This window comes from Acanthisitta chloris, unplaced genomic scaffold, assembly GCF_000695815.1.
Source record: "Acanthisitta chloris isolate BGI_N310 unplaced genomic scaffold, ASM69581v1 scaffold13255, whole genome shotgun sequence".
Lineage (NCBI taxonomy): Eukaryota > Metazoa > Chordata > Aves > Passeriformes > Acanthisittidae > Acanthisitta > Acanthisitta chloris.
Genome location: NW_008672166.1, coordinates 121 through 12,670, shown reverse-complemented (window position 1 = coordinate 12,670; position 12,550 = coordinate 121). Strand labels below are relative to the sequence as shown.

Sequence of the window (12,550 nt, the reverse complement as noted above, 5' to 3'; positions counted from 1 at the left end):
CTGCCTTGGGCAGCCTGTGCCAGGGCTCAATAGCTCTTTCCAGGAGGAATATTCCCAATATCCAACCTGAACCTCCTCTGGCAATGCTTGAGGCTGTTTCCTCTTGTCCTGTCCCTTGTTTCCTGGGAGCAGACCCTGAACCCCCACCTGGCTGCACCTCCTGTCAGGGAGTTGCAGAGAGCCAGAAGGTCTCCCTGAGCCACCTTTTCTCCAGACTGAGCTCCCCCAGCTCCCTCAGCCATTCCTGGTGCTCCATTCCCTTCCCCAGCTCTGTTCCCTTCCCTAGACATGCTCCAGCTCCTCAATGTCCTTCTTGTTGTGCGGGGCCCAGAACTGCCCCAGGACTGTAGGTGCCTCAGCAGTGCCAGCACAGGGACAGGCACTGCCCTGGGGCTGTGCCCACACTGGGGCTGGTACAAACCAGGTGCCATTGACCTTCTTGTCTACCTGGACACACTGGGCTCATGTCCAGCCACTGTCACCAGCACCCCAAGGGCATTTTCCAGCATTCCAGGCACTCTGCCCCAATTCTGGAGTATTCCATGGGGTTGTGTGACCCAAGTGCAGGACCTGGCACTTAGCCGTGACCAGCTCTGGACAAGCGGGAATGAGCAGCTCATGGAGGAAGGCACAGAGGGAGCTGTCAGTGGAGCAGAGAAGAAGAGATTTTGAGAGGGAAGGGGGAAATAGCAGTCAGTCCTGAGCAGAGAAAGCTCCTTTAATTTATGGAAGTAAGGTCCCTGCTTGGTTCCTCCCTGTCATTTCCCCAGATTCCTCCTCAGAGAGGAGAGGAACCACTAAGGCTTTTGTATTCACATGACACGGTGGACTCCTCTCTACTGTTGTGTGAGGGTGCTGAGGCACTGGCACAGGACACCCAGAGCAGCTGCGGCTGCCCCTTCCCTGGGATTGTTCCAGGCCAGGTTGGATGGGGCTTGGAGCAACCTGGGCTAGTGGAAGGTGTCCCAGGGAGTGGAACTGGCTGAGCTTTAAGGTCCTTCCAATCCACACCATTCCAGGATTCTATGATGATTCTACTCCCTGCAGTTGAGGCTGGAGGTGTTTGTGGTAGGGACCTGAGGGGAAAAAAACCCTCAGGTCACCTCCACAAACTCTTCAAATCCTTGGAGATTTGGTTTGGAGGTGCCTCTGAAGGCAAAGAGGGTTATCCTGTGTGCAGCTGTGTCTCAAGCTAGAGAGAGTGGGACTGTTGTCCTGGTGATCCTTCTCAAAAGAGCTAGTCCAGTCTGTGCTGTATTCCATAATATCTGCTACACAAGGCAGTCCCTTCACTCTGAGAATTAAGGATTTTTGGGAACAAGGCTGATTTTATTCCTTGCCAGTGCGTATTTCCCTGCAAACTTTGGTAGAAGCTCCATCACACACCACTGGTTTTTAAATCAGCAAAGCTTACACCTGCAGCATGTTTTGGTTCTGGTTTCCTCTGCTGAAGCAATTAATTAACCTGGTTAATTCATCTTTTCCTCCTTGTCAGGAAGGAAAGAAGTGGCCCTTCTCCTTCTAGCAGAGATGCAGGTGATGTTTTACCATCAAAAATTCATGGAACAACTTCCACCAAGGATCTGGATGTGAAAGAGGGAGCAAGAAAGAGGCAGACAGCAAATAGTGATGCAAAAATCTCCAAACCGTCTGTCATGGAGGACTCCCATCAGCCCAGGTAAGCTTTCCCTGGAAGGGAGGAGATCCACTTTGCGAGAGGATCACTGAAGTGATTGAATCGTGTTTCCCTAGTACAATCACCTGCTCCAAAGCAAAGACTTGGAGATCTTCAGTGCTTGGATGTAGAAATAGAGGACAGCAGTGGATGTGTGGAAACCCTGTGCACCGAGTTATGTTGGCAGTGGTCATGACTTCTGTCTGCTCTGAGCTCTGCCCTGGCAGCTGCTCTTTAATTGTGAAATATCTGAAAATTGTAGCGTTCTTTACCCTTTGGTTAGTGGTAAAAGTGCAGAGAGACCACATGTCCTGCCAAAACACCCCAGAAAGTCATGGAAATCATGTTAGAATCATAGATCCCAAACTGGTTTGGGTTGGAAGGACCTTAAAGATCATCCAGTCCCAACCTCCAGCCATGGACAGGGATCCCTTCCACTAGACCAAGTTGCTCCAAGCCCCATCCAACCTGGCCTTGAGCGCTTCTGGGGATGGGGTAGCCACAGCTCCTCTGGTCAACCTGTGCCAGTGCCTCCCCACCCTCACAGCCAAGAATTCCTTCCCAATATCCCATCTCACACTGCCCTCTGGCAGTGGGAAGCCATTCCTCCTTGTCCTGTCCCTCTAGGGCCTTGTCCCAAGTCCCTCTGCAGATCTCTGGGAGCCCCTTGAGGCACTGGAAGGGGCTCTGAGGTGTCCTTGGAGCCTTCTCTTCTCCAGGCTGGACACCCCCAGCTCTCCCAGCCTGGCTCCATGGCAGAGGGGCTTCAGCCCTTGGAGCATCATTATGGCCTCCTCTGGACTCTCTCCAGCAGCTCCACATGCTTCTGCTGTTGATACCACAGAGGTGGCAAGAGGGGAGGGCCAGAATTCCCCCTCACCTGCTGCCCACAGTGTGGGGATGAGTCCAGGATGCTGTTGGCTGAATTCCTGCATCAGAGTGAATCTATCACAGGAGAATTTACTCCTGGAGCACCTCCACATGTTTCCCCATTCCTCCATGCCCTCTGCCCATGTTTAATGTCCTTCTGGAAGCTCCATGGCTGGCAGAACAGGGTGCTGCTGCTGCAGCTGCCCTCACCTGCTGCCCACAGTGTGGGGATGAGTCCAGGATGCTGTTGGCTGAATTCCTGCATCAGAGTGAATCTATCACAGGAGAATTTACTCCTGGAGCACCTCCACATGTTTCCCCATTCCTCCATGCCCTCTGCCCATGTTTAATGTCCTTCTGGAAGCTCCATGGCTGGCAGAACAGGGTGCTGCTGCTGCAGCTGCAGAAGGCACATCCCAGAGCACTTCCAGCAGCTTGGAGCTGGCTGTTGGAGCTGGAGCCATGGCAGTTTGCCCAGTGGCTGTTGTTTACAGCCCTCTGCCAGTAATTTGGCACAGGAACAGCATCACACAGCTTTGGAGGAGCTGGGAAATGCCCTTAAGAGGTCTATTGGGGAGACACAGTAGTTGGAGTTTGGCTTTGGCCAGACTGGACTGAGGAATGTAAAGGCTTCAAGTCACCTGTGGGGTTGGCATAAGATGATCTTAAGGTCCTTTTCAACCCAAACCATTCCACCTTCTGCTCCCAGATCCATCCTGCTCTCCAAGAACCTTCCACAGCACAGAGCAGCATCCATGGATTGGGACATTCTCCCAAGGGACTCTGCTTTTGCCCAGTGTTGAAGTAACAGCAGGTGTTCATAGGGGCATTAAAGCCATTCCATAGAAAAGTCAGAAATGACACAGGCCACTTGGAATTCAGACTTTGGAAACAGGCAGGACTTCAAAGCCATGCCAGGAGCATTTGTAGAGTCATCCAACACAGCTGTGGGATTTGGCTGGCAGAGGTAACTGATCTGTGCTGGGAATCCACTAAGAGCAGAGGAATTTGTTTAACAATAGGGAGGAACAATATCCATTATCTTGGTGAAAATTCAGCCCATTAAGGGCTCAGTTTCCAGGGAATACTCAATTCAGAGGCACCTACTGAAGAACATGGTGTCTATGTAAATAGCTCTTTCTTCTGTGAGTAGCCTGGGGGACAGTGGGGACAGAGGTTGGCACAGGGATGGTGCCAGGGTGCAGCTGGCACAGGGAGATCCTCAAAGGGCCCATTGAATTCCAACAAACCTCAGTTGTGGCCATTCCCAAAGACTGGTGAGGCCTCACCACCAATCCTGAGAACAGTTCTAGGCCCCTCACAATAAGACATTGAGGGGCTGAGCGTGTCCGGGGAAGGGAATGGAGCCAGGGAGGGATGGCACAGGGATGGTGCCAGGGTGCAGCTGGCACAGGGAGATCCTCAAAGGGCCCATTGAATTCCAACAAACCTCAGTTGTGGCCATTCCCAAAGACTGGTGAGGCCTCACCACCAATCCTGAGAACAGTTCTAGGCCCCTCACAATAAGACATTGAGGGGCTGAGCGTGTCCGGGGAAGGGAATGGAGCCAGGGAGGGATCTGGAGCACCAGGAATGGCTGAGGGGGGTGGGGGAGCTCAGTCTGGAGAAAAGGTGGCTCAGGGAGACCTTCTGGCTCTCTGCAACTCCCTGACAGGAGGTGCAGCCAGGTGGGGGTTCAGACTCTGCTCACAGGGAACAAGGGACAGGACAAAAGGGAATGGCACCAAGTTGTGCCAGAGGAGGTTCAGGTTGGATATTGGGAATATTCCTCTTGGAAAGGGCTATCCAGCCCTGGCACAGGCTGCCCAGGGCAGGGAGGGAGTCACCATCCCTCCTGAGGGGATTTAACATCCATGTGGATGTGGCACTTAGGGACATGGTTAGTGCTGGCCTTGGCAGTGCTTGGGGAATGGTTGGACCTGATGATCTTAAAGGTCTTTTCCAACCTGAACAATTCCATGATTCCATGATTCTATGCTGCAGGGCAGAACATACTGACCTTCCCCTGTCTGTGTCTGGTTTCAGCTCTCCTCCATCCAAGCCAGAGGCCTTTGAACTGTTTAAGAAGGAGGCTGGAAGTGAGATCAACAGGATCTTCAAAGAGAACAAGAACATCCTCCTGGACAGGAAGAAGAAAAGCAATTCAGTAGCTCAGAGGATCAACCTCATCAAGAAGGAGATGGAGGGCATCAGGGAGGCTCTGGAGGCTCATAAGCAGAAGAGATGGCAGGAGGGTAAGTCACTGTGGCCAGTGAGGATCTGACAGAGAAAGAGAGCTGTTGTCTCCAAAGAATTTTGGGACGTGAGACCACCAAATCACCTCTGCTGCTTGCCAGGGCAGAGGGACAGCATGGTTTTAACTGTCCCAAAGGGCTGACCAGGATTTAGCTTCAAAAATCCTTCACCACAGCTGCCCAGGGAGTTTTTCCATGTGAGCCAAGTGACACCTTCCCCCCAGGCTGTCACATTTCCCTCCTCTCCACCTGCACATGTCCCTGGTTGAGGAGGACCCATACCTGCACAGGGTCAGGAATTCAGTAGTCATTTCTGCCCCACACCACTCCCACCCTCTGTTTGTAGGCAGCTTGTCTGAGGAAATGTCAATTGTGTGGTTAACCTCAACCTAACCCAGTAACTACCATGTGGTTCTGAGCGTAGTGACTGTGCTTCATCCTCTCTACCCTTACAGAAACCTTTATTTCCTTTTCTCCCCCTCCAGGAGAATATACTGATGAGAAGGGACAGGTTATCATTGATGAGAAGGAGTTTGTGTACATCATAAAACTGAAAGAGCTGAAGAAGGAGTACAGGTCTGGCTGTGCTGAGCTGCAGGACCTGAACGCAGAGATCCAGTACTGCCAGCAGCTGGTGGACAAGTGCAGGAAAAAACTCATCTCAGGTACTGCTCAGCAGCCTCCAGTTTAGCCAGGATAAATCTAGACTGGAGCATTTCACATCATGGAATCAGAAAGTCCCAGAATGGTTGGGAGAGATCTTAAATGGTTAGGAGAAATCTTAAAGCTCATCCAGTCCCACTCCCTGGCATGGGCAGGGACACCTTCCACTAGCCCAGGTTGCTCCAAGCCCCATCCAACCTGGCCTGGAACACTTCCAGGGATGGGGCAGCCACAGCTGCTCTGGGCAACCTGTGCCACTATCTCACCACCCTTACAGTCAAGAGTTCTTTCCCAGTATCCCATCTAATCCTGTCCTCTCCTCTCTCCTGTCCCTGAAGGCAGTTACCATCCTCTGTTCTCCTTTGTCCTGTTGCCTTCTAGACCTGTTTTTATTGAGGATTGGGTGATTGTTTTGACCTGACCCTGAATTGCTGCAGATTCTTTCTCCCATACAATGACACTCCACTCCTTGGTCACACCACTAGATGCAATACTGTGGGGAAAAGCCTTCCACAAGTAATTTGCCAGCAGTGCTGACCCTGAATCTCATCCTTGGTTTTATGAAACAGAGGTGGTAGCTAAGGAATTGCCCTGGGCGAGGGATTCGGCTCTGGGGCCCACATGTCTTCTCTATCTTCCTGTGAGTTCCAGTGGTCACCACCCTCATGGTGGTGAGTCACACACACCTCTGCCTGGGGAGATCCCTGCAAATTCCTGTGTGCTCCATGTTTGGATTCCAACTAACAGAAGCAGAGTCCTGCTGTATCCCTGGATTTGTCCCCTCTGATGGAATCCAGTCAGTGCACAAGTCCCAGAGTCCCAAACATTTGGATGCTGTGCACACCACAACACTTGACTCCTACAGACCTGCCAGGGGACAGCTTGTATCCATCAGAGCATCCCACGCTGGAAGAAATTCATGGATCATTCCAGGGATAAACAGGGCCAAATCAGAACTTTGCCACTGGTTCCTGATGGATCCAGGTTTGGCATTTTTGGGTGCTCCAGATGTTTGCTGTTTGTTCAAACATCCAGGCATGGTCTCACTTAATATCTGTGTCATCCCAGAGTGCCTGGAAAATGCCCAGGATTAATAAGGACATAAGTCCCACCTGCTGTGTATTATCATGGCTATTGTGGGATGGAAAACGGCTGTGCTTTAGCATTTGGCATTGAAATCCGAGCCCCAAACGAGCTGAGCATTCCAGCGGGATAACTCCAGCTCCGTGGGCTGCAGGACCAGTGCCATCTCGTGGCCAGGGGACTGTCCCCCGGGCCAGCCACCATCTCTCGGCCACCTCAGCACACCAATAGCCTCCTGGTCTGTTTAATTAACTTTTCTAGTCGTTTAAACTCAAGATTTTGGAATTCTGAGCTCCCTCTGAGTATTTCAGAGAACTGAGATCCCATCTGCTGCTCAGGCAGGGGGAACCAACCCACCATTGTCTCTTGGTCGTTACAGCCTGCTAATTGCTCTCTTCGCTTTGCAGAGTTTGAGATCTGGTACAGTGAGTCCTTCCTTATCCCCGAAGATCTGCAGGAAGCTCTGAAGCCTGGTGGGAACATCAGACCTGGAATGATTCCCATAAACAGAGTCATGTGCTTGGTGAGTTGTCCTGGCAGTTCTGTGTATCCACCCTGGAGACGTATGTGGGGTGATGAGGGCATGAGGGAGCTGTGGGGGGGAGGAGGAGGAGGAGGAGGAGAGCCTGGTGCTCTGCCCCTTGCTCTGCTCTGAGGCACAGAATTACCATCTGGAGCCACATCTTGCTGTAACATTAACTTCATCATTCAGTGGCTAAAACAGGACAGTGACTGAGGTACTTGGGCATCTGTGGCCTATCAGGCATTGGGCAAACTGCCTGGAGGTGGAGGGAAGTGTTTGGGGCGTGGTTTCCAGAGTGTGTGATCTATGGTGTTACAGCCAAACTGTTGTGTTTCGTGTTGTGGCAACTGGTTTGTAGCCAGTGCTGTGCTAGGAACCACCACCATGGGGTACCAGGGGCTTCTGTCACCCTCACAAAGCACATTTTTTGCATCAAAGAAAGTGTGGGCAGCAGGTGAGAGGGGATTGTGCCTCTCTGCCCTGCTCAGGTGAGACCCACCTGCAGTGCTGCCTCCAGCTCTGGGGCACCAACAGCACAAGGATGTGGAGCAGCTGGAGTGGCTTCAGAGGAGTCCACAGAGATGTTCCGAGGGCCTGGAACATCTTTCCTATGAGGAAAGGCTGGGAGAGCTGGGAATGTTCAGCCTGGAGAAGAGAAGGCTCCAGGGACACCTTAGAGCCCCTTCCAGTGCCTCAAGGGGCTCCAAGAGAGCTGCAGAGGGACCTGGGACAAGGGCCCAGAGGGACAGGACAAGGGGGAATGGCTTCTCACTGCCAGAGGGCAGGATGAGATGGGATATTGGGAAGGAATTCTTGACTGTGAGGGTGCTGAGCAACTGGCACAGGTTGCTCAGACGAGCTGTGGCTGCTGCATCCCTGAAGTGTTCCAGGCCAGGCTGGACAGGGTTTGGAGCAACCCGGTCTAGTTGAAGGTTTCCCAGCCTATGGCAGGGGGTGGGACTGGGTGATCTTTAGTCCCTTCCAGCCTAAACTGTTCTGGGATTCTAGTCCCCTTCTGCATTGGGGAACACAACTCAGGTACAGGATGAGTTTGGCTTTTCAGAAGGAAAAGAGAACAGGAACTGCCTGTCTCCAGGTATCTAAATATTTTGACTGCAAATCTCACTGAAACATTTTTTCACTCCCTGTTCATGTGAAGAGTTTAGAGCTGATTAGAGACAGGTCCTCCCCACCCTACTGAATTAATTAATTCCATCCTGGCTCTTAGAATCACTGAGTTGTTGAGGTGGGAAAAGGCCTCTGAGATCATCAAACCTTTCACCTCCCCCAGCACTGCCAAGGTCACCACTAACCATATCCACAAGTGCCACATCCACATGGGTGTTAAATCCCTCCAGGGATGGTGACTCCCTCCCTGCCCTGGGCAGCCTGTGCCAGGGCTGGACAGCCCTTTCCAGGAGAGATTTCCCCAATATCCAACCTGAACCTCCCCTGGCACAGCTTGAGGCTGTTTCCCCTTGTCCTGTCCCTTATTTCCTGGGAGCAGAGCCTGAACCCCACCTGGCTGCACCTCCTGTCAGGGAGTTGTAGACTAAATCTTCATTTACTGTTCTAACCCACAATTTCAGGGTGTTCATCTTTCACTCTTGGCTTGATGTGATTTGGTCACCTGCCTTTTATCCTACTGGAATGTCACGGTAACCTTCTCCAGGCTACTCATGAACCACCACAGGTGGTGACTAAGGATTCATCCCCAAATCTGGCATGAAAACCGTAGATACAAGTTGGTATCTTTAAAAACTGTACTTCATTCACCTCAGGTTCCTCTTCAGCGTGGTCACACCTTCCAGGCTTTTCCCTAGAGAAGCACATGATGGACATCAGCCAGCTGGGCTTGAGGGGACAACACTGAAACTCAGGTGTCCATCATGCTGTGGGATCATCCTGCAGTGGGACACTGTCCTGTGGATAGTTCTTGGCAGAGCATGCCTGCAGCAAAAGGCTGAGGGAATTCCCTTTGGGAAAGCCCCAACCCTTGCAGATGGATTTTGCCCAAAGTCCTGCCCAAACTTCTCTCACCTCAGAGGCTTTGGAGGGATGGTCGAATTGCTTTTTGGTGCAACAAATGGCATTGGTTGTCCCATGTGTCCAGGTGTGTTTTTCACATGGAATGCGATCTGTTTTTCCCTGGCAGGAGGAAGATGACCAGGACAGGTTTAAGCAGATGCAGGAGACCACACTGCCTGACTGCCCAACTTCTGTCCCCTTCTACAGGGCCAGAATGAAGACAGATCAAAAGGTAATCCCAGCTGGGTTCAGTTAGAATCCCAGACTGGTTTGGGTTGGACAGGACCTTAAGATTCATCCTATTCCACACTCTGTCAAACATCTTCCACTAGAACAGGTTATTCCAAGCCCCATCCAACCTGGCCTTGAACACTTCCAGGAATGGGGCAGCTCATCTGGCCAACCTGTGCCAGTTGCTCAGCACCCTCTCAGCCAACAATTCCTTCCCAATATCCCATGTAGCCCTGCCCTCTGGCAATGGGAAGCCATTCCCCCTTGACCTGTCCCTCCAGGGCCTTGTCCCGGTTCCCTCTGCAGCTCTCTTGGAGCCCCTTGAGGCACTGGAAGGGGCTCTAAGGTCTCCCTGGAGCTTTCTCCTCACATCCCCAGCTCCCTCAGGGAGAAGCTGTTCCAGGCCAGTTGGATGAGGCTTGGAGCAACCTGGGCTAGTGGAAGGTGTCCCTGCCCATGGCAGGGGCTGGAACTGAATGATCCCTAAGGTCCTTCCAACCCAAACCATTGAGGGATTCTCTGTAAACATCTCAAAAACAGCTTTTCAGTGCTGAGGAAGAGAATTTCCCAGGATTTCCCATATCCTCCTTGAAGCCTGCTGGGATCTGCTACCAGCAGAGCAATTCTGCTGTGATGGGGATTATTCGGGCAGCTTTTTCCAGCATCCTTGGAAAGGCTGGGAAGATGTTTATTTTTCAGGAAAGAAGCTTTTACAGGCGACAAATGTGCTCTGAAAACTAAGCTGAAGTTAACGATCCTTTTGTGTTCCGTGTTTCCAGCACACCTACAGCAGAACCATGTCATCCCTCCAGAAAATGCACAGGAAACCTGGGATCATCAGGGCTGCTGGGAAGAACAAGCCCCTGTCCTTCCTGCACATCACATAGCCTGGATCCCAGCATTCCCTAAGGAATGCCACCTCAAAAGTGCCTCATGTTTGTGTCCATGATTGATCTATGAAAATAAACAGCAGGAAAACTGAACTTCCCAGTCTTTGTGCATGTAGAGTGACAGTTATTGGGAATCAGTCCTACTGTTTGGACAGGACACGAGCCAGAGAGTTCAAACAACTCCACCTGTTTTCCTGAGCTTCTGGAAAACACAGTGGGATCTCAGAGAGGTTGTTTTGGACAATCAGGGCTGCTCCCACCTGCCTCCTTCCCAGTGCTGGAGCTTCCAGCATCCTGGACTTATTCCTGTTGGAGCATCTGGTCATTGCTGGTTGGATCTGCCTGCAGAAAGTAATGAAACAACAAAAATTAGTTTATGGGTAATCATGGAATGGTTTTGGTCGGAAAAGATCTCTGAGATCATCAAGTCCAACCCTCCTCTCAGCACTGCCAAGCCCACCACTAGCCATGTCCCCAAGTGCCACATCCACATGGATGTTAAATCCCTCCAGGGATGGAGACTTCACCACTGCCCTGGGCAGCCTGTGACAGGGCTGGATAGCCCTTTTCAGGAGGAATTTTCCCTAAAATCCAACCTAAACCTCCTCTTGAGGCCATTCTTTCTTGTCCTGTCCCTTGTTCCCTGGGAGTGGAGCCTGAACCCCCACCTGGCTGCACCTCGTGTTGGGGAGTTGCAGAGAGCCAGAAGGTCACCCTGAGCCTCCAGACTGAGCCCCCCCAGCTCCCTCAGCCCCTCCTGGTGCTCCGGACCCTTTCCCAGCTCCCTCAAAAGTATTTGGTAAGCTGAAGAAGAATCCTGAAAGCCCCAAAGTGCAACACCCTGTGTTCCACAGCCATTGGCAACATCCCAGTGCCACGATGGTAGCAGCCGTGGCGGGATCATCCCAGCTTGGAGGTTTTCCATATTCTGTCCCATTTCCATGGAATACTGGGAAAATGAACGGGTCCACAGTGTTCAGTTTGGTTTAACTTGTTAGAGCTTCTTTCTTTTCTGTAACAGCACCATCTCCCTGGAAGAGGATAACATCCCAGAAATCACCTTTACTTTGTAATTACTTATTTCCGAAGGCTCCTAAAGCTGTTGGTCATCCCAAGGGTCTTGGTGATCCAGGGGGTGATCTGGGCATTCCAGTGATCCCAGGGCTGCTGACACTGGGCTGGGGATCCTGGTGTGCCAGTGCCTCAGGGCATGGGAGATGACAGGGAAGCTGGTGATCCCAGATTCCTGAGGTGCTTGTGTGCCAGGGGTGATCAAAGGCTCTGGTGATCCCTTGGCTGATCCTGGAAATTCCAAGTGTGACACCAGTGAGATCCTGGGATACTTCAGTGATCCTGGGGGTGGTCCTAGTGTGATTCTGAGGAGATTCTGGTGATCCCGTGAGTGATCCAGGTGTAGTCCTGGTGATCCCAGCAGTCCTGCAGCTCATCCAGGTGTGGTCTTGGTGATCTCTTTTCTGACCCCAGTGAGATCCTGGGAATCCCTTGGCTGATCCTGGTGTGGCCCTGGTGATCCCCTGCTGGATCCTGATGGGATCCCAGTGACACTGCAGCTGATTCCAGTGTGGCCCTGGTAATCCCGTGGCTGACCCTGGTATGGTCCCTGTGATCCTGGGGAGATTTGATGATCCCATGCCTGCTTTGATTCAGTCATCTGATGTAGCCTTGGTGATCCTGGGGGTGATCCCAGTGTGACCCCCAGGAGACCCCAGTGGTCCTGCAGCTAATCCTGGTTTGCCCTGGTGATCCCCTGCTGAATCCTATTGGGATACCGGGGACACTGTGGCTAATTCTGGTGTGGCCCTGGTGATCCTGAGGGTGAACTCAGCGTGGTCCTCGGAAAATCCCAACGGTGCTGTGGCTGACCCTGGCGATGCCATGGATGATACCGGTGGGATCCCAGTGATACTGTGACTAAATTCAGTGTGGCCCTGGTGAGCTTGGGGGAGAGCCCAGGGACAACCCCAGTATGGTCCTGAGAAAATCCCAGTGGTGCTGTGGCTGATTCTGGTGTGGTCCCAGTCTCCACTTTGGCTCTGGTGATCACGGGAGTGATGCCGGTATGGTCCTGAGAAAAACCCAGTGGTGCTGCATCTCACCCCAGCAATCCCGTGGCTGATTCCAGTGGGATCCCGGTGACACTGCAGCTGATCCTGGTGTGGTCCCAGTGTCCAGTGTGGCCCTGGTGATCCTGGGGGTGATCCCAGCATGATCCCCAGAAAATTCCAGTGGTGCTGTGTCTGATCCCGGGGACGATCCCAATATGGTCCTGAGAAAAATCCCAATGGTGCTGTAGCTAATTCCAGTGTGGCCC

At 52.2% G+C, this 12,550-nt stretch overlaps 1 protein-coding gene across 1 annotated transcript; it reads left to right on the top strand.

Moving 5' to 3' along the window:
- Positions 1-1,495: 1,495 nt before the first annotated feature.
- Positions 1,496-10,215, top strand: LOC103801975 (kinesin-like protein KIF9; the record flags this gene model as incomplete). Its single annotated transcript, XM_009074413.1, has 6 exons — positions 1,496-1,678; positions 4,592-4,800; positions 5,286-5,465; positions 6,954-7,069; positions 9,225-9,329; positions 10,108-10,215. Coding segments are annotated over 6 exons (901 nt in total), but the record flags the coding sequence as incomplete, so codon positions are not given.
- Positions 10,216-12,550: the final 2,335 nt, after the last annotated feature.